This window comes from Apodemus sylvaticus, chromosome 11, assembly GCF_947179515.1.
Source record: "Apodemus sylvaticus chromosome 11, mApoSyl1.1, whole genome shotgun sequence".
NCBI lineage: Eukaryota > Metazoa > Chordata > Mammalia > Rodentia > Muridae > Apodemus > Apodemus sylvaticus.
Genome location: NC_067482.1, coordinates 14,021,934 through 14,044,262, shown reverse-complemented (window position 1 = coordinate 14,044,262; position 22,329 = coordinate 14,021,934). Strand labels below are relative to the sequence as shown.

Sequence of the window (22,329 nt, the reverse complement as noted above, 5' to 3'; positions counted from 1 at the left end):
AAGAGAGCAAGAGAACAGCAGGAGAGAAGCAAGAGATCAAGGAGGAGGCAGGCGGGCCCCTTTTATAGTGGGTCAGGCCTACCTGGCTGTGGCCAGGTAACTGTGGGGCAGGGCTTAGGCAGAATGCTAACAGAATCCACTTACCTTACATCATGGACTTAAATCACTCAAGATTCAGAGTCTGTGATGAGAGCTGTCATGGGACTAGCATCCTGGCTGTCCTGGGCCTTTTCAGGATCCGTAGTAGCAATGGGCCTCACTGTCTCTTGAGGTTCAGATGCCTCTGGAACAAAGAATTTTTATCCTGGACAGTTAAACATAGATTATGATTTTTTTTTATTAGCTGCACTTTAAAGAGAGATATTCCAAGTTCCCACTAATTAATAATCTATATGGCTTTAATGGATTTCTACCATGATCTGAGGCTCTAATCTCCTAGAATTGCCTTAGATTTCAGTGGTTTGGGGTAACTCTTTTCCTTGTCTACTCTTCTAAATCACAAGGAAAGAAACTCCAGAGATTTGTAAAACTGAAAGTCTGCTTCGTTTTCCTGTTTGTGGCTGGAATGAGTCATTTACTAATAAAATGAAACTCTCAGCTCAAATTAAACGTGCCCAGAGCCAAGCATGCTTAAGACAGCACACTCCTCTTGATTTACAGCAAGGGGGAACAACAGTCATCACTCCACTCTGTCTCCCATGTCTGTCCTCTTAACAAGACTCCTCACAAAGCCTGAGATTTGTAAATGGGGGGGTGCTGTCATGAGTGAATGAATGAATGGTCCCTTGAGACCCAGCCTTCCAGAACAGAGCTGATCCTCTCTGTGGCTTTGAGGAAACTGGCCTCAGAAATGAGAGTTAACAAAAATGCACAAAGGGAACATTGATGAAATAGGAAACTAGCTTAAATTTCAAAATCATCCCTTACAAAATTCTTCCACGTATGTGAAACTTCTTGTAGCATTCCTGTGTGAGCATCCTGACATTAGCCTCCTTTTTAAGATGAGAATATTGGGAGATCAGAGTTGAAATGGTCAGTTTTAGAAGCATGAGTTTCCAAATCTAGGTCTCTTCATTCCAATGAAAACCTTCTATACCTAAATACCATTGGGTAAAGGGACCTATACCTCAGTGCCATTACTAGTTGGACAAACAGCCCTGTGACCAGCCAATAGAGAGGAGATACGGGGCCATCACAACCCCAGTGATGGCAAAGAGAGCTGCTTGGATATAAGGGGGGGGGGCTCTGCTTTTGGAGATGAACCCCAGAAGGTCATTGCTGTTGCTGAGTCCTGGCCAAGCAAGCAACTCTGTTCTGCCTTGAGAAGAAGCAGCTACCTCTTAAGAGGTAGCTCTTACTCGCATGGGTTGAGTGTTCGTGTGCATGGAGCCGCAGATCCCATTTCAATGGAAGGAGCCTGACTTTGGACTCAGATGGGCTCTGGGCCCTTCCAGTGAATTGAGACAAGGGGGGACGGAGAGGACACAGGCGACTCTTAAGAACACAGAGACCCAGCTTTTCCTCCTGCCCTGGAAACCTGAGTCAGTGCAGTTACTCCAAATGCTCTGGGCCCTGAGCAAGGCTCTGGAGGCACCACTTCCCTAGCACAGAAGAGCAGAAGAACGATTGGCCTCCTCTGCACAGAGAAGCAGCTACAACAATGCTGAGACAATGGGTTTATCAGGGATCCAGTTCATCAGCTTTCTTACTGGTGTTGACAGCCTCAGCATAGCTCCAAACCTGCTTCTGGCTATCAGCTTACCAAAAGCAGTTCAGACAAGCTGGGGCTCTCTTCATAGGGATAGGAGAGCACGGCGTTAAACTGTTCAAGTTGCAAAGCCCGGAAGCAACTGTCTAGCTCTGTTCATAGGCCCCTGGGCTGACTTAGGGCATGCAGGCAGGCGCTGGCTAAGACCGATAGCATTAATCTCTCCCCAGTGCAGTGACCTTAGGTTTGTAGCTTGACTTGAGGTTGCCAGAACTGAGGTATTTACATCACGGAAATACACAAAGGCCATAAGTCAAAACCTTAATTTCCACAAAGTTGGTTATAAAGTAATTCCTCATGTTTCCTTTCCCCTCACTAAACAGTCCCTTTGTGTGTCATGGAGGCAGCGAGAGAGGTCTGCAGAAATCACCCTTAATCTCTCCTCTCTTGTGTAGTATGGGTAACTGCTGCTCCGAGCTCACCACTAAGATCTCTTACTCTGTAATCAAGTAAATGTGTAGTATTGGAAAGTCTAACACCCTGAGGCACCCTTTATAGAAGTAATTCAGTCTTGTGCTCTTAATCTCACAGCCAGGATACACTGAGTTTAGCGACCCAAGCACGCACAATGAAGATGCTAAACGTTTGGCTGACTTTCACAGGCCAAAGTTAAAACATCTTTACACAATGTACCCAGAGCAGCACTCACTCCAGGCCCCACCTCCTACAAGGAGGAGTCCTTGTAAAGATGACCACCACCACTGGGTGCTTGGCTTCTGCTCCCACACCAGTCACTACCTGAAAAAGGGAGCTGCTGGGATAACTAGAGGTACAAGGGAGGCTGTTCCCTCTTCTCAACTCCTGTGAGCAGTGTGCTTGCTGTTGGGGTGTGTCTAAAGAGGACACAGTGAAACAAAGAGCGAGGGAAGAGAAATCTCACATTCCAGCAGGGAACAACCCTTCAGTCTTCAGGGCCCAGAGTGCAGGAAAACACCAGGCCTGGCTTTTTGGCCTGTGTTCTGCCTCCAAAGGGACTGGCATGGGGCAAATATTCAAGCAACAAAGGGTTACAGATGTGCTCCTGTGATGGAAAAATTGGTCCAGGGTCAAGTGATGTTGGCCTGCAGCACATCAGCGAGACTCCAAGTCTCCCATTGCAAAGCACAACAACTCTGCTTTTGTGAACTCCAGAGGCTAAACTCCAACTCCATATGAAAATTCCCCAAGCTTGCCATAATCATAATAAATACCCCACACCTCTAGACTTGAGGCTCTCACTCTGACCCACTGTGATGGTGAGAGTACTTGCTCTAGACCCTTGTGTATATGCATCAGATTGGCTCCTCTGGTGGTCTCTGGGACCCCTACGACTTTGTAACACCAGGAGAGATGCAGCCGGAAGGAATGGTGAGCAGCAAGGCTAGGGAGAATTTGTCCTCTTGCCTTAACAATCACCTTTGCGCCCCATCTTGGTCCCCCCTCCCTGTTAGCACTGTGTGCCTGGGAGATAGCAGGAGAGTAGATCAACCAGACTCACTCTAAGCGTGTACACTCAAAGTCCACATGGGCTCACAGAGAGGTCCTTGAATCATACAGATACTGGTGTTTACTCAATAAACATTTATTAGTTTATTTAAATAACAGGAAGTATTGCTGAGATATTATAGAATCTGGACAATGAGAGTATAGCTGGGGGTTATTGGGTATTTTGTTTTATTTTATTTTACACCAACTTGAGAGTCCATAGAGAACACATATATACAGGAGGAAGATGACCTGCGGCCCAACTCTAAGCATAAAAATATCTATATATCTAGCCCGGTCACAATTGATGTTTTTGAGGACGAATAAACACTGAAGCCTTGTTAATACATCTTGAGGAGAAAGCATAGCATCTGGGTACTATGATTTAGGAAGGAAGTATTCATACAGAATGTAAAGTTGGAGTCTCTGTAGAAGGTACTCATCCTGCAGTCTTCAGGCTCCTAGTTTGGTTAATTTCAAAGTCCTCCCATAAACAGGCCTGAAAACTGGACAGACAGAGCTAAGGCAGGAGATGACGTTGGGAACAAGAAGATCTACAGGAGGATTTATTCACACCAGAACAGTGGGAAGCTCTTGAAGCAATGCAACAACCTAAGCATCCATTTTGAGAAGCAAATCTCGCTGCTGTGTGGAGAACAGATCGGAACAGGTCATAGGAGAGAGGTGCGGTTGCCATGGGAACAGTGGGTACCGCTGTTTTAACTGGCACAAAGGAGGTGATATCTCTTTGAGATGGGTTTTGAATGTTTCAGCACTAAGAAGTGATGACGAGGTGGCTGGAGAGATGGCTCTGTGGTTAAGAACTTTTGCTGCTCTTCTAGAGGACCTGAGTTCAGTTCCCAGCACCCACATTGGATAGCTCACAAACTGCCTGTAACTACAGCTCCGGGGGGGGGGGGGGGTCCTCTGAGGGGACTGACGTGCATATAGGACACACATAAATTAGGGGGGAAAGATGAATCTTAAAAAATAAAATATTGTTAAAGAAATGATATATGCAGTGACTAATAGGTTAATTGTTCCTATGTGATCATTTATCCAAATCTGTACACGTCTTGAAATTCACATCATATCCCATAAATTTGTAATATTTTTTTTAAAAAATTAAAGAAAAAAAAAACCAATCGTGCTTAGGAATAGAGAAGGACAATGAGCCTAGAGAGACACAAACATAGTGGAGATATTTTAAGAACTAAAAATACCAGCTGTCAGAGCCCAAACAGTGGCTCATTAGGAGATGGGGTACAGGTGACCATCAGGATTATTAACACATGGATCAGTGATGATATCATTTGCCAGAACGTGGGATACTAGAGTCAATCCAGCTGTGGACACTAAGCTCAGGTTGGAACAGGATTGAATGGATATCTAAGAAGAAATGGCTAGAAGTAAGCTACTGGATAGTTACCAATGGGTGTGACATATATCATGTAAGGTTGACGGCCTGGGCAGAACACGCTGTTCTGAGGAGAACATATACAATGAGAAGAACTTAATGGCTGCTTAGACATAAGAAAAACTGGCAAAGAAATGTGAGACAGAGATCACCTGAGGGTAAGCCGGCAACAGACGGGTGTGTCAAACCCCTTCGGCGAAGTAGGGCTGCTTTGCTGTGTGTGTGTGTGCTGGAGGCTCAGCCTAGGTCGTCCCACCGTCTCGGCAAGTTTTGTGCGCACGGACTATAGCCCCGGCCCTAATAGGCGGATGTGTTCTCCTATTTATAATGTCCGGGATTCCATTCCTAGCTGTAAGACAGATGTGCTAGGTGAAGAATGCCGATGATAATATAATGTATACGTTACAGAATCCAAACGGGAGAAACAGAATGAATACTGAACTGGTGTTCGTTGCTCTGTGCCTTAAAAGCCCAAGACAAATGGCTCGATCGTCAATCACTTTGACACTGGTATGTGGTAGCCCCCTTGTATTCAGAAAGCTTTCTAATCACAGAAGGTTCAACTCTAGCTGCTGCGGAGGCCAAAAGTGATCACATGCCAGAGAACTGACGTGCATTTTGATTTTGCAACCTCGAGACGAAGAAACTGGATTTGGCCCAGGTTTTGTTAGATTGTTTCAAATTTTAGGGGTTTTTTCCCTCCACTCCATGATGAACATTTTGGCCTAATGAAAAAGCCTCAGCGCTCATGATGTCGAGTTTAAAAGCAATGAACAAGATTTTCAAATTGCTTTGAATAGTGTGCCCTCTGGTTAGCACACCTCACCAACAGATGCTCTTTACCTGAGGCCAGAACTTTTCTCCCTGTAAATGGTTTTGGTAAGAAATGCTGCCACCTAGCAGTCATCGGGTGAATTACACCTTCAAGAGCTAATCATTTCGTGTAGGCCGAAAGGTGTTCAGTGTGAACCTGAGTGACATTTTAACGCGTCAGGAGTGGCTCACGGTCTAAAACACAGCCATTTAATCATATCTTTTATTATTTGTGTTTTCTCAAAGGTGAAAAACAAAAATCTGACACTTACTGAATGGAATTTGTCCAGAGACTTAGAAGAACTTTCTTTTTTTCTCCTTTCAGTGGATATTGTGTTATTTACATCTCAAATGTTATCCCCCTTTCCAGGTCTCCCCTCCGGAAACCCCCTATCTCATGCCCCCTCCCCATGCCTCTCTGAGGGTGCTCCCCCACCCACCCAACCACACCCGCCTTCCAGCCCTGGCATTCCCCTACATCCGGGCATCGAACTCCCTTAGGCCCAAGGGCCACTCCTCCAGTGATGTCCAACAAGGCCATCCTCTGCTGCATATGCAGTCGGATCCATGCAGTTCCTCAGAAAGTTGGGCATAAACCAATCCTGGGAATACACCCAGAAGATGCTCCAACATGTAGTAAGGACACATGCTCCACTATGCTCATAGCAGCCCTATTTATAATAGCTAGAAGCTGGAAAGAGCCCGGATGTCTCTCAGCAGAGGGATGGATACAGAAAATGTGGTGCATTTACACAATGGAGTATTACTCAGCAATTAAAAACAATGACTTCATGAAATTCTCAGGCAAATGGATGGAACTTGAAAATATCATCCTGAGTGAGTTAACCCACTCACAAAAGAACACACATGGTATGCACTCACTGACAAGTGGATATTAGTCCAGAGGCTCGGAATACCCATGATACAATTTACGGACCATATGAAGCCCAAGAGGAAGGAAGACCAAAGTGTGGGTGATTCAGTGCTTCTTAGAAGCACATTCTAAATGCTATGATCCAGCCCGCGGGACTCTCTGTCATGGTGTATCTGGCCCCAGTCCCAGTGTCACTGTCACAAGAGCCGGTATGGATAAACTAACAGGCCTGGTGTTGGTGTGTAAACCCAGACCACTGGCCCACAAGTTTCAAGGCTTTGCTAGTTTGCTGAAAGGTTATATGTAGGCAAATAGATAACAGATGTTACGCAGACAAAACCTTTGTTCACAAAAAAAAAAAAGATCAGTTTCTGTTTTCTGGCTAAGTTGAGTGAAATGAGTGGGGGGGGGGAACATTTTCAAACCTGTCACAATGGCCTTTTTCTCCAGTTATTATACATTAGTTTAAAAGTAAAAGGAATTTTCATTCTTTCATATCAATCCTTTAGAAGTCTAGTATGGGCCCTCTGCTCATTGCCTGCTGACTACCAAGGCTGGCAGATGCTGTCTCAGTAATGCCGCCACCTCACACACATATACACACACACACACACACACAAAACATTTCACTGTGCTTGTTACTTCTCAGTAACTTCACAGAGCATCCTGTCTGCTGTCACAGCTGAGCATTTAGGTCTCAGGGCACGTGGACTAGTCCTTGTCATCCAGGCATCGCACTGCAGAGACAATTTATACAAATGGACGCTGAAGATGACTTGGATATGCGTAGGATCACACTGAAAGGCTGGCCACCGCACTCTCTATAGCTTGTGGTCTGCCATGCCCTGCCTCTCAGACTTTAAAATGTGTTCAGCCTCCCGAGGATCTTGTTAGAAGATAGAGCCTGGGTGTTGTTTGTCTCTTGGTGATGGTGGTGCCAGGCACTCAGGGGTCTCATGCATGGCGGACAAGCACTACCCCTAAAGCTATATCTTCAGTTTGGTTTTTACCTTCAATTATTGTGAGATGGAGTTCCACTCCATTGCCCAGGCAGGGCTGGAATTCAGTTTGACCCCCTAGACTGGCCTTGAAATTTCAATCCTCTTGCCATGAACTCCTAAATCTCTGGGATTACAAGGCCTGTCAGCCAGTTCAGATGTGGAAGTAACAGTGGCCATTTGTAGACTCCATGTTAAGGTCCCAGGTATGAAGACTCCTAGTTTTATGAGTCTAGAGAAAGAATATGATTTATTACAAAAATCAAGGAGAAAATTTCCCCTTAATTTTTAGATTCTGCCCCCCCCACACACACACACATTTTTATATGTTTCTAAAGAAAGACTCCTACAAAGCTATTTTTAAAATAGAGACTTTTAGGCTTCAGAAATGTCTCAGCAAGTTCAGGCAATGGCTGCCAAGCCTGACTGCCTGAGTTCAGTTCTTGAAACCCACATTGTAGGAAGAGAACCAATCTCTGAAAATTGTCTTTTGCCAGAGTACACACATACCTACACATATTCATGAGCCTGTGTGTGTGCACGCGCGCGTGCGCACACACACACACACACTACAGATTAAAAATTAAAAAAAATAAGAGATTTTGATTTGGTCCTATCAGCTCAATTTTCTTGTCCCTGGGCTTCTAAGATTTTGGAATACATACATCTGCTCTAAATGGTCTTAGAGAATCTGATCCTGAGATGATCTTGCTACAAGAACTGCCCAACCCCCAATCCTATCTTGAGGCAGAACAGATAGCATAAATGAAGACAGAATTCTGAATGTGAAAGGGACTAAAAGTCAGATTCAGGAGTTCTCTGGAATCGCCTCTCTGCCCTGGTGGCTCTTTTAGTCAAGCTGTTAGATTTCTGAGGCAGCTTAGAGACAGGAGGCAGAGATGGGACTGGATACTGACCACATCAGACTGGACCATTTATTTCAAACAGCGGAAGGACAGAGACAAAGGAGTGTGTGGGAGACGAGAGGGAGACATTTAGAGTTTATAGAGGCAGTTGGGAGATGGGAGTGAGCTGCAGGCTCAGGGGTCTGTGTGCACGCCTACAATTTCTTCCCCCTTATAGTCTGCTTCATCAAGACAGGCTATCTTGGGAGACATTCCAGCCCACTGATAGTGATTTGAGCAGGGCCAGCTATAGCTTCACAAGAGTTTTACTTCTTATAACAGAAGTGTTCCACCAAAGGCCAGTTTGGAAAGTTCCTGGCTTTACTCAGAGCTCTCTCCCAGATACCTTTTGTCCACACCGTTTTCTGGGGATTCTCACATCACACATTTTTCCTGTGCCACGGGGATGGGAACGTGTTTGTCTAATAAGGGGCACCTGCAGTAGGTCTCTTTTTCTGGGGCTTCCTGGCATGTGGTCTCCGGCTTCGGCACATCGGAGCTGCTATTCAATCCTCCCTTCTCCCCTCCTTTACCATCTCAGGAGTTACTCTGAATAAATGTTTTATCCCAGAGCCCATCTTCACATCAGTCTCCCAGGAGAACCAAGGACCCATTTTCATTTCAAATGTTTGGGACACCTCAGTACATAAGTGTTTAGAGTTCATTCATTCTGTGATAGTAAATGGAAGACGGGCACAAGGAATGAACTGTTACAGAACATGCGCCACACACTCATAGAAAAGAACTTAGGCTGGGAACATAGCCCAGTGATAGAGTACTTGCCTAGTATGTTCAAAATCCTGGATCATTCAATTCCCACTACTGGAAAGAAGAAGGCAGGGGAGGGAGGAGGAGGAGAAGGCGGGGAGGAAGGAGGAAGAGGAGAAGGAAGAGGAGGAGGAGGAAGAACAACAATTTTCTAATGGTTAGAACTGCCAGACAGCACAAAATTGTCTAGACTACCTCATGATTAACTTTCCTATTGTTACAGTCATTATGGAAGAGCTGATTGCTTGTTGCACAAAGCTGTTCTCTCTCTCTCTCTCTCTCTCTCTCTCTCTCTCTCACACACACACACACACACACACACACACACACACACACAAACACACACACACACACACACACACCTACCACCACACATACTGAAACACAGAAGACACTGAGCATTCACAACAGCAATTGGTTCACAGCACCAAACTGTTCTGGAAGGCATCCCAGAAAACTAAATCTGATTTCTGTGACCCAAGGTATGTGATACATCTACCCTTACTCAGGTCAGCTCAATGGCATGCAAGACCAGACTGGCCAGTACCCACAGACCTTCCTTTAAACAAAAAGAACCCATAGCAAACTGGATAAGTCTGTAGGCCAATTCGTCCCTTGGCGTCATCGACATGGACACCTGTGCTTAAGTTAAACACTACAGAACAAAGCCCGCCACTGATGGTCTAGTGAGTCTCTGCTGACATGGTTCTCCGCTTATCAGCTTTCAAAAGCAACCACAATGATGCTCACCTCAAAGCTGTCCCCTCCCAGTTTCATTGTTACATGGGTACACCAAGGACCAAACACACGCTTTCGCCTTCCAAGATTCCTGTCATATGTAACCATTCTCAGACAGTAGAACGAGGAGGTGGTGTGGTATATATATACAATGGAGTACTATTCAGCCATTAGAAACAATGAATTCATGAAATTCTTAGGCAAATGGATGGAGCTGGAGAACATCACACTTTGTGAGGTAACCCAGACTCAAAAGATGAATCATGGGATGCACTCACTAATAAGTGAATATTAGCCTAGAAAACTGGAATACCCAAAACATAACCCACACATCAAATGAGGTACAAGAAGAACAGAGGAGTGACCCCTTGTTCTGGAAAGACTCAGTGAAGCAGTATAGAGCAAAATCAGAACAGGGAAGTGGGAAGGGTTGGGTGGGAAAACAGGGGGAGGGAAGGGACTGATGGGACTTTCGGGAAGTGGGGGTCCAGAAAAGGGGAAATCATTTGAAATGTAAATAAACATATCGATAAATTTAAAAAAAAAGAAAGAAAAGTCTACTGCTCAAGCATCTCGAGGATCTATATGTGAAGAAGTGTCTGTCAAATGTGTAAATATTTACTGAACACCTACCAAGGGCAAGCCTCCCTCACAAGTGTGTGTGGGGGTGCATAATGGAATGGTGCATCCTGGTCCCGGTGTCAGGAAGCTTATATTTGAACATATGGAAGAACATGGGCAGGCCTTTCACTACGAGAAGTGATCAAAGCCACAGTCACTGTGGGCTTTGTTGTGTAGAGTGTTTAACTTCAGCACTTTTGGTGTTGAAGCCACCAAGGACAGAATTAGCCTACAGCCTTAGCTAGTTTGCTATTCACTCTTCGGTTTAAAGGAAGGTATGTGGGTAATGGCCAGTGACCAAAGCACTCCTAAAGAATACCTTAGTGGCCTGGCATGAGTTCTGAGGTGGACCGTTTACCTTGCCTATTCTAGAACCTGGGTTTGATCTCTAGCACCAAAACAGACAGTACTTGAGGGTCTCCAAACTGTTACCATTCTCCTCTTTTTTTTTTTTTCTGCCCTCAAATCTCCACAGCATCCCTGACATTTTTAATCTGCATTTTTCAAGAAATGCTCTAAGGAAGATTCGTAAATTTTTGCAAGATGAATTTCCTTTTCTGTAAAGGCAAGCTCAGCAATATTTTAGGAGATTTGAAAACTGACATTGCAGCTGCCCTACGGAAGACAAGAGACAGTGGGAGGGCCCTCACTGGTATAAATAAATAGGAGTCTGGAGCTGGGAACCCACACTTAGACTCAGAGCTGAAGGTTGAACTCCACCTCCAGGCAGAATGAGGCTCAGCACAGCAGCCCTTCTTCTCCTACTGGCCAGCTGCCTCTCTCCAGGACACGGTGAGAACTTTCACTTATGGTTTCCCTGGGCTTCAAACAGGAACCCTCCTCAGCACTTCTTTAATTAAAACTGGGAAGGCAGTCTTCACTAAAGGGGATGAAAGCATTCAGATGCTTCTGGATTTTGAACTGTAAGATTCCTGGGGGTTTAACTCTTTAAAAATGGAAGCTTTTAAAGTTGTTAAGATCTTTCTTACTTACAGAAGAGATGCTGGAGGGCGAGGGTTCATGTGACGTATGTTTAGTGTGTGCATTGCTCAGCTGTCAGCTAAGTGTCCCCCATGGGAAGACTTCTCCGCTCAGCTTCTTCTCTATGACTCTCCACCCCACTCCTCACCAACCCTTGGTCTTCCAAGCGCAGCATTCTAAGTACGATTGAACATGGTAAGGCCTGGCACTCTAAATACAGCAGAGGCAAGAAGCTGACTTGCAGCCTGTGTGGGAGTCTGTCTCTGGGTGGATACCTAACCAAGTGTCTGTACAGCTGAAGGGGTGGATGGTGGGCAGAAGGAAACACTGGTTTACAGGCTAAATCATTGCTCTTAAGATGCAAAAGTCCCCTCGCCACCGTGTTTAATCTTCACCTGTCTTCTTCAAAACTCTCCTTCCACTGCTCTTCCATAAATCTTTCCCTGGTAGTGATGGCAAAGTCATCCCTTAAGAACTGTTCGGTCCTCAGCGTCAATATAGAGTCTGTATAATGCCAGATCTGTGGCATTCTAATCATTGTTCCCTGATCGGCCCTTGAAACTATAAATGCCCTAGGAACTTAGCACTTTCTTTTATTTATAAAAAAAAAAGGATTTGATGAACACCTTTTGTTTGCTTGTTTGCTGTGTTTTGTTTTTTGGGGAGACAAGGTCACAGCAAGTGACTTTGAACTTTAAAAAAAATTATTATTCCTCAGTCTCTCAAATGTTTGAATTAGCCAGCATCAATTTCTTCTAAAACAAACAAACAAAACTTAGATTTCATGAAAATGCAGGAGATGAATTACCAACAAAGTGTCTATAGCCAGTAAACATTATGGTGGAATATAGTCTTGGCTTTTTACTATTGGTTCTCCTTTGGAAATAATCTATGACTAACATAGAGATGCAAGACATTAAACATAAGTAAAAAAAGCATCCTCCATGTGTTTTCTTAGATAGAGAAGTGGGAGAGGTAGACAGATGTGCTAAGAGAAAGTCCTCTGGAAGAGATGCTGGCTGTCTTCAAAAACCTCTGACAGGATCAGGTCCTCTGATTTTTGCACTGGGAGTAGAGATCGGTTGATTTCACACCATTTAACAATGTGTGTGCCTTTAAAGCATTATCAAGTCACCTGAGTGCCAGCATGCTGCTGCGACAATCAGTGAAGGTAGGGACTGAAAATTTAAGTTCATTTCAATTAAGGGCTTGCAAGAAAACATTTGAGAGGACTCAAGGCAAACAAGAAATACACATGTTAAATGCATATGCATCTACAAGTGCTGGCTTGGAATATTTGACTGTTAAAATGCGATATAAAAAATTAATAATTCAGTTCTACATCCAAGTTATATGTCCAATGGGTTGAAGTGGCTGATTCTGTGTTCACAGGTATTCTGGAGGCCCATTACACAAACTTAAAATGTAGGTGTTCCGGAGTGACCTCTCAGTTTATCCATTTAAACATCATAGATCGGATTGAAGTTACGCGCCCTGGGAATGGCTGCCCAAAAACTGAAGTCGTGTAAGTTGGAAGGAAAAAAAATTACATGATTTCTCTCTCCTAGTGAAAAATCATATGGAATATATTTGCAACTGGCAAATTAGTATGGTAGCAAGAGTCTCAGAGACTTGATGTAACTAAATATCTGACATGATCAACCAAAAATTTGAGGTGTTTAACTATTATATTTTTAGCAATCTAAAACTGTTTTACCCTTGCTCACTCACTTTCTCCAGCTGCAGCACTGAGCCCTGTCTGTTGTGGTTACAGAGGCTGAAGCTGATTAAGGAAGTTAAGTCATGGAGGCTTCAGGAGTCTGACCTGCCTGCTATACCTGAAGGCAGGGATGGGGTCAGGGTTCCATCTCCTCTACACAAGCGCTTGAAGGAAGCTTACAGAAGCCTCCTCCTCAGTGCTGGGACCTCGCTATCTATTTGTAGCATCTTCCCAATTATCCTTTGCCCTCCCTCTCCCTCTTTCCTGTCCCCCCTCTTCATTCATCTCTTCATGTCCAGTGCTATAGAGGAGTCCCAGAGCCTCACAGATACCAGACCAACCTTTTCCCATTAAGCCCCAGTACCCTAGAATTTCCTCAGGCTTTGCAGAATATGTAAGCAACTATGTTCATTGTCCTATTTTGGAACAAATGCTTTGTCCCTGGGGCTAGATATATTTGACTTGCAGAGTAGAAACACAGGTTATCAAAAATACATAAAATTTTCTTTACTAGAATGGCATTAGTCTCATTCGCCAATGAGTCTTCTAACTAGACCATAATTATTCCCTCAAACTCAACAGTGAAGTCTAGCTATGGGGTCCACTGGCAGGACGAAGCATTAGAACTCTTACCTTTAAGCTATACCTCTCCTCCCTTGACTCTAGGCTCTCACCTCTCAACCAAGAGAGGCTGCAGACTCTAATTGCCTCTGATTTCCTAACATCAATTGTTTTGAAATACTAACAGTTTCCCTGTATATTTTCTTGAAAAATTCAGCATTTTGAATATTAGACAGATATAAGAAGTGGAAGCTGCAAACTAATGTGAGGAAACCCTATTAGTCAGGGGTGAAAATTTGAAGTGACATAAACCTGTTTTGCCATCATGATTCCAGAACCAAACTCACAGGTACTGCCTTGAGACCTCGCGTTCTCGCCCCATGGTTTATCTGATACATCAAGACTCTGGTTTATGTTTGAGGTCACACAAGTTAATATGCACAATCTTCTGGTTTCCTGTTGCTTAGAGACCTTACTTTTCCATTGCAGGGAGAAACCTTAACACCATCTAAGAAATTGATAACTATTTAGGTCACAGCTAACTCCTGTAAAGTGGTTGCTGAGAGTATGGGTTCTGGAGTCAGACCTTTACAGAAATCCAAATAAGCCGGCTGCATCGTGTATTTGCTGTGCAATCTTGGACACATTGTTTGAACTCTCTGAGCTTCAAGCTCATCATCAGATGGTAGGAAGGTTAATAGTTGTTCTAACACAGAACTTTTGGAAGGATGACTTTTTGCCTGTTACACTTCTCACATGGCACACAGTAAGTACAACACTTAACAAATACCAACCATTATCTTCACATGTTGGCTCTGCTGTTGATCATTTTACATCAAGAAAAGCCTGACCAACTGGTGGCTTGGAGGAGGGCCACTGAGACCAACCAGCTTTGAAACTTCTTCCATGTTAATGTGTGTGTATATATGTGTACATATATACATATATACACACACATACATATACACATACACCTATGCATACACATATACATATTCAAATAGAATGTTTTCAAGTCAGTATTTTCTATAATCTATTTTGTTCCCTTAAATTCAATGTACAGCACATTTGAATGATACTGGAATATATTTAGAAGTGACACAACTTTGGAGCCACTTGAGTCTCCAACTCATATAAAGATTATCAATGAAACAGTTGCTTATGATGTATGAGATTCTGTCAACTTTGGATTCCAATGATAGTCTTCTTGTTCCTCAGGCCTCACACCACAAATTAATTTATTCCAGATTCAAAACTCAAATTTCACTCTTCTATAAATAATTATTTTCATTACCAACTCTCTTCATTATTAAACACACACACACACACACACACACACACACACACACATATAACTCACCAACGTGTACAATGTCTCATTTTATTTTTATTTATTTCTCCCCAGAATCTGGACCAAGATGAAGAAAGCTATATGTGTGAATCCACGGGCCAAATGGTTACAAAACGTATTCAGATTTGCCCGAAGGTAAGTCAAGCACACAACGAGAATTCCTTACCCAGCCAAGTTGGAGAACACTTTACAATTAGGAAAAGTTTGTAGGACAAACGCCTGTTCTGCTACTGTCACACATGGGCTAGAACAGGGCTGGCTATTCCAGCAGTTCAGAAAACTGAAGCTAATGTACACAGCAGTCATTATACAGTGTCCCCAGAGGAGAGCTATGGTTTCCTGGGTTCATTCCTCTAAGTGTTGCTTGTCTTTGTTTTTAATTCACAGCAAAGGTCTGTCTTCAACTCCCCAAACTCCAGTGAGTAAGAGAAGAGCTTTCTGAAACCACTGTCACCTCAAAAGACATCTGCACCTTTTTTTTAATCCCTGCTCTGAATTTTAGTTATGTTCTTAGTTGAAGAATTTCCAAGAAAATAACTTCCCTCTACAAATAAACATGACTGTAAGGTAAACAACAATCTCACAGAACCTGAGAGGGGACACTCGGGCTTCTTGAAATACTAAGCTCACATTCTTGTTCCTTAAGGAAGGATATTTGAGAACAGGCATTTAGTGACAACCCACTTCAGATGCATTCGGTGATAGATCTGTTGTTTAATGTTAAACTATCCTAGATTGTAGAGGAATGAAAATTTACATGTTGAATCTGAATTTGTAGCTCGTACTAACAAAAGGTTTACAAGATGGACTTCAGTTATTTTGCACCCTTGCAAAAAGCAGGCTCCCATAATAGTCTCCAGAAGGTTCCTGGGAAGCTGATGCAATGCCAGCCCAAGGTGATGCAGAGCAGGTCTCCTTTAGAGAAAAGCTTCATGGCGGAAATAGTCCTACTTTGAAAGGTTGCTTGTATAAGATTTATTGTCTTGGATTAAAACCAGTAACATTGAAAGACTGTCAGCTTAAAGTTCCAGGCTCTTCAACAATATACAAATATATTCCTTTGCACTGTGACCCTGATGATCTATTTTTATTCTTCACATCTTTCACACAGACAAAATACCAGTCTCTTGTATCAAATTCTTTAATGTTTCCTATTCATCTAGTGTCATTCAATAAACTTTATCAAATATTTTGCTTATGACTAGTTTTTTTTTAACAGAAAACTTTCTCACATCGAGATGTTCTTCAGCTGTTCCCAAGGAGATGTGAGGTTTCAATCATGTTCATTTTTTATCTGCATATCAGAGTCCTTCACAGATGACCCCAGATTACGTCATCCATGAGAGCAGTTATACAGTTGGGAATGATCTGGCCCTGAGGCCTCTTTCCCCAGGCATGCTAAATGAGATTTCCTCCAGAGTTCAAACTCTTACCCATTTGTACTGTCTGTTTACATGGATTCCCCAACTCTCCAATGTTTCATTTGACAAAGTGTTGCATTGATTTGACAAGCAGAGGACTCCAGCGCCATTCCTTCCCAGCACTGCATTGAGGTCATAACCTCTCCTCTGCCTCTTGGCTTCCTCAGCTGCTCTGAGGCCTGTTCGCATCACATCTGCCCCTCTTTCCTTCATCTCCGTTTATGCTTTGTGTATGTGTGGGGTGGGTTGTTTGGTTTTGCATGGCTTTGTGCATGTGTTCAAGTGTAAGAGGGTGCACATGTGCATAGAAAGGAGTTCAACCCCCAAGATCCTTCTTCGGGAGTCACCCATCTGATTTTTTTTCAGACCAGATCTCTCACTGAACAGAGAGATCACCAAGTAGGTCAAGCTGTCTCTGATGAACCTGTCTCCATTTCCTCCAGAGAAGGGGTATGTGAGTTCTGGGCATCTGAACTCAGGTCTCCATGATTGCAGGACAAACACTTCACTCATTGGGCTATTTCCCTTCCCCGACTCCCTTTTTATTTTAGGGTTTTTTTGTTTGTTTGTTTTGCTTTGTTTTGTTTTTTTATGGGATCTCAGTCTGTAGTTTGGACTAGCCTGGAGCTCACTCCATGTATCTATCCCAGGCTGGCCTTGAATTTCAGCAGTCTTCCTGCCTCAGAGTGAGCCACAGTGCCTGGCATTCTTCTTCTACTTTTTAAAATGTTTTATTAAATATTTTAAGAAGGAATATAGGATACCTATAAATATTATATTCTCAGTCATCTATTATTACATTTTGTTACAAATAGGAAAAGGGGATATACAATGTCATCACAATCTTACAGTTAGTCAATCAACATGTACATGTAGAGATTGGGAATCAGGCTTCAGATGTGTTATGGCAGGTAGCTCAACAGGAATTCAAGATCCTCAGATAATCAGTGGCACCATTTCTTTTTTTTTTTAATTGAATATAATCTTCATTAACATTTCAAATGCCAAAACCTTCCCGGTCTCCCTCTCCCCTAAAACCTCCAACCCCACCTCCCATTCCCTGACTCCAAGCACATGCCCCTCCACCTGACCCACTCCCACCTCCCCCCCTCTTTATTTCCCTTTGCTAGGGCATCCATCGAGCCTTAACCAGACAAAGGACCACTCCTCCCACCAATGCCTGACAAGGCATTCCTCTGCCACATTCTTGGCTGGAACCCCGTGTACCCCTTGGTTGATGGTTTACTCCCTGGGAGGCCTGGGGCATTTGGGTGGCCGACATCGTTGTTCTTCCCAAGGGGCTGCAAACCCCTTCAGCTCCTCCGGACAGCCCTCCAACTCCTCCATTGGGGACCCCACGCCCAGTCCAATGGTTCCTGCTAGCATCTGAGTGGCAACATTTCTTATGAGGTAGCTACCATTAACCATCCTGTTAGAGCTGGCAGAAATGGAGTGTAGTAGAGGGCACCTCTTACACTACTATCTACACAAGTTAGAGATATCATCAGTAGAAACAAGGGCAAGTAAGACAGTTCTTGCCTTTGCTTGTGTGAACCAGAATTTGAACCCTGGGCCACCTGACTCCTAAGTGAACACTCTTCATCATTACATTAGACTCAAAATACATACAAATACATTTTCTGACTCCAACCCCTTGGCCTGCCCTCCTCTTCAGAGCCTGTCAAAGCCAGAGGGTATGGCACAGCAGCAAGGGCATAAGAGGACATGGGAAAGAAAAAGAGCCCCTGACTTTCGTCAGCATAGACCAGGTTTGTCTCTCCTGCTGACTGAGCCAAGAATTTTGACATAGGTGACTAAAGGTTACCCTACATAGAAACTGTTATAGGAACTGTTATAGAAACTGTACTGCCTTCTTAAAAATTCTACAAGGTTACTAGTATGACCTGTGAGCCACATTCAGGATAAAACACATACCTTAACCTCTTTGTATGACCTACACAGAGCAAAACCACTCTAAGGTGTCATTTTGATGAATGTTTTGTCTCCGTCACATTTCTTCCTCGTTTTTAAGCCTTCCCTGCACTTTCATAAATGACCTATAATTTCATTAAATGTTTTTCTTTTAATAAAGACAAGAGCGTAACACATCATTTTCTTCTTCTTCAGCCTTAGCTGTAGATCATCTCCTTTGTAACTACAAAGTCCCCACATCATGTACATAGGTGCTACTGAAGCACCTAGGTGTGTCCTCTCCCACACTCAACCTCCTTATGCATGTCTGTCCTTTCTCCTAAACAGTGATTTTGCTCTATCTCATGTGGAAATTCTTTTCTGGGTCAAGTCAAAAATCCCAGCTCTACCCTTGTAAAGGCATCTGAAGCTCTAGGGCCTCCTCAGCCTGCATAGACAAAGCAACTGAGACTCTGGGGGAGCCTCAGGCTGCACAGATGGGGTTCAGAGACCTTGGGGGGTCTTCAGGCTGCACAGATGAGGTTCTGAGGCCTTGGAGAGCTCCTCAGGCTGCAAGGACACAACATTGAACTCTAGAGGCTCTGAGAAGGACTATAGTCAGCAATGCTGAGCTGTGCTCCCTGCTGCTGGTGATATGACTGCAGATTATGGCAATATACTGTATATTTTTTTAAACTAAAAGCATTTTGAGTGTTTTCATAAGGAAACAATAACCGCTTCAGGCAACAGATGAACGTACCTCGATTTGAACCTCATACAGTGTATACAGGATCAAAACACAACATGCAGTTCCCTAAAAATGTGCATGGTGTTTAAGCATCCATTTAAATAGCTAAAAATACAACCTTGAGATGATGGGAAGGTGGGGGCACTTTTCTGTTCTGTGTTAACAGAAGGATGAGCAATCATCTTTTGCTTACAGGTCAGTCCCATGTGGTATCTGAGCCACTACAGAATGGTGAGACCTGAAAGAAATGGTGGGCAAAGGTGGAAAGAGGAAAAATGAGACAAGAGAGGGGTCTGTTTGTCAAGCACACCAGCACCCAGTTCTCGGAGGTCACTGTGACTGTAAGAGTATTCAGCTGATTTAGAACCAGGACTAAGTTATAATTAGCTGCAAAAGAACTTGTGGTTGAATTAGTAAGAGTATCCAAAGAAAGGTTTGGAAGGGAAGAATTATACATTGTTAAGACAAGGATTTAGGTACACATAACCACATGCATAATCTACACATGCATATGCCAATTAATTAAAGGGGAAATACAGTGATGTTTACCAAAATGATGGTTCTGGAAGGCTGAACAAAGGAGCCAGAGGCCTAGCTGCACAGCAATGTCCTAGCAGCAGAACACAAGAAACCTGGACAGACTAATTGATGCTCAGACCCACCCACCTCGAGAGCTGTGTGTAAAGATCACAACCAGCCTCACCTTGAAACTGCTGTGTGGACTTACTTCTCTTGTCCATGTTCCCATGCCTTCTTTTAGCACTGAAAGGCCCATGACCAAACTCCCAACTCTACACAATGTCTGATGCATAATCCAGGATTTCTCTGAGCCTTAAGAGCCAGAATTCAAGAACTGTTGATATGAATAAACACTGGAGAAAATCTGTCTCCCCCTCTAGGCAATTATGATGCTGATAGCTCTTGAAAGAAATTATTCACCCATCCTAACACATGCGAGCCATCGGGGTAGGGAGGTTGGATTGTTTTGTCCAATACCAGGTTAATTAAATTGTAGTCTAGATATGCTAAAACTTAGAGTCACTAAAGGTTCAGTCCAGTGAGTTGTTTGAAACAGTCTAGCCCCTCTCCTGGTCCTGTAGTTTGCCTTTTCTAGATGTCATACAAACAGGATCATACTATCTTCAGTCTTTTGTCTGACTTATTTTTCCTTTGTATACTGGTTTGGAGATATAACATGCTGTTGACTGTACGCCCAGTTTCTTTCTCATAATTAATATTATTTCATCGAATGGATATGCCACAACTGGTTTATTCATTCACCAGTTGATAGATATTTGAGTTGTTTTCTGTTGGTCTATGATAAATAAAATTGCTGAACAAACACATGCATAAGTCTTTGAACAAACACATTCTTGTTTCTGTCTGGTAAAAGAGACATCTGTTCTCTGTTAATCCTTAGAGGTGGGATTTCTGCAATGTGTGGTGTATGTTTAACTTTATTCAAATCTGTTATACTGTTTTCCATGATTAGTGCACCAGTTTGCAACACCCTTAACTATAAATTATTCAGTTGCTTCATCAATTTGCCAACATTGGGTTTGATAATTTGCTGTGATGAGACACAGAAAATGAGTCACTTAGGAAGTCCTTTACTTGTCACTTTTGTCCCTTTGGTGTAACTGTGTCAGAGTACCCAAGAGAGCTAGGTGATGGAGGAGAGACTGTCTTGGCTCATGGTTTCAGGGGATACAGTCCATGGTTGCTCAGCTCCATAAGCTTGGGTAAAACCTCCTAACAACAGGAGGTTTTACACTGCAGATGTTTCAATAACTTTTACAGTCTTGATTTATAAGCTCCCTGTTGGGCTACAGTTGTTGAGCAGGCTTTTGTGTGCATATTTGAGATTTACCTATTTACACAAGAAATAAGTGTTAAATCATGTTTCCATTGAACTAAGCTGTCAAGGGGGGACTTGGCTTGTATACATACTTGGTGTGTATGAGTCTGTTTGCAGCTGTCTTTTATCTTTCATTCATCTGTGTGTTTTCCCTCTTTCTGGTGCCCTGGATTGGTGCGGCTTAATATAAGTCTTAAAATTCCATATTAGAACCCTTTAAATCCTGTACTTCTTTTGGGGGGGGGGATATATTCTTTAATTACATTTCAAGTGATTTTTCCATTTCCTGGATCCCCTGTCCCTGAAAGTCCCATAAGCCCTCTTCCCTCCCCCTGTTCCCCAATCCACCCCTTCCCACTTCCCTGTCCTGGTATTCCCCTACACTGCTGCACTGAACCTTTCCAGGACCAGGGGCCTCTCCTTCCTTCTTCGTGGGCATCATTTGATATGTGAATTGTGTCTTGGGTATTCCAAGCTTCTAGGCTAATATCCGTTTATCAGTGAATGCATACCATGAGTGTTCTTTTGAGACTGGGTTACCTCACTTAGGAAATCCTGTACTTCTAAAAAAAAAAAAAATGTTTCACCTAATTTGAGCCCATACAAGTCAATCTATACTAAGTTTAGAATCATCTTGCCAAATTCTGGACTCAAAGAAAATTTGGTTAGGATTGCATGGAATTTGTGGGTCAGTTTGGAGAGAACTTACATCTGACAATTGAGTCTTCCCACTTATGAACATGGTAACCCTCTCTAAATGACATTTCTCTCAGTAATATTTTATAGATGGTCACATTCACATCTTGCAGTGCCCCCAAAACCAAACTGTGAGCCAAAGAATTTGGAATATATTCCCCTATGGAAGCCAGAATTGTTGTGCACATCATTTGAAAGACAGTCTGACGTGGCTTCAGCCTTTGATTTTATTGGAAATATTTCCATCTTTGTTCCAGGAAAGGGATGAATCACTTAAAAATGATTAGATGGAATATCCTCAAACTTCCCTGACCAGATCCTGACTCAGAACTCCCCTGTCCTTGTCAGTTGTGTGACATGGGCACTGACATACTTCCCACCTTCCCACCAGGGCTAGTCTCTTCAGCTGTGTTTTAAATCACACCCCCTCACCATCTGAGACACCTCACGATGTCAACGATTCTTTCTAAAGGATCAAGCCCCCCCCTCACCCCGCGCATGAATTAGTTCTATCCCTAGGCCATTCAAATAGAATATATTCCAGTCTCTTCCATCTCAGAGAGCATCATTCTTGAAAAAGGCTTCTACCTGATCACTTTCTGGCTAGCTTGAACAGTGCTTTCCTTACTCCAAAGCGTCCTCCAAGTCTGGCTTCTACCCCAGCACTTCCCCATCAGAGCTGTCAGAAGGTCACCATTTGTAAAGCGAGTCAAGCT

General features: G+C 43.3%; 1 protein-coding gene across 1 annotated transcript; it reads left to right on the top strand.

Moving 5' to 3' along the window:
• The first annotated feature begins 11,042 nt into the window (after positions 1–11,042).
• Cxcl13 (C-X-C motif chemokine ligand 13) lies at positions 11,043–16,171 on the top strand. The gene is made up of 4 exons (XM_052199233.1): positions 11,043–11,158; positions 12,740–12,872; positions 15,034–15,114; positions 15,367–16,171. The coding sequence occupies exons 1-4, from the start codon at positions 11,098–11,100 to the stop codon at positions 15,419–15,421; spliced, it is 330 nt and encodes a 109-aa protein (XP_052055193.1). The 5' UTR covers positions 11,043–11,097; the 3' UTR covers positions 15,422–16,171.
• Positions 16,172–22,329: the final 6,158 nt, after the last annotated feature.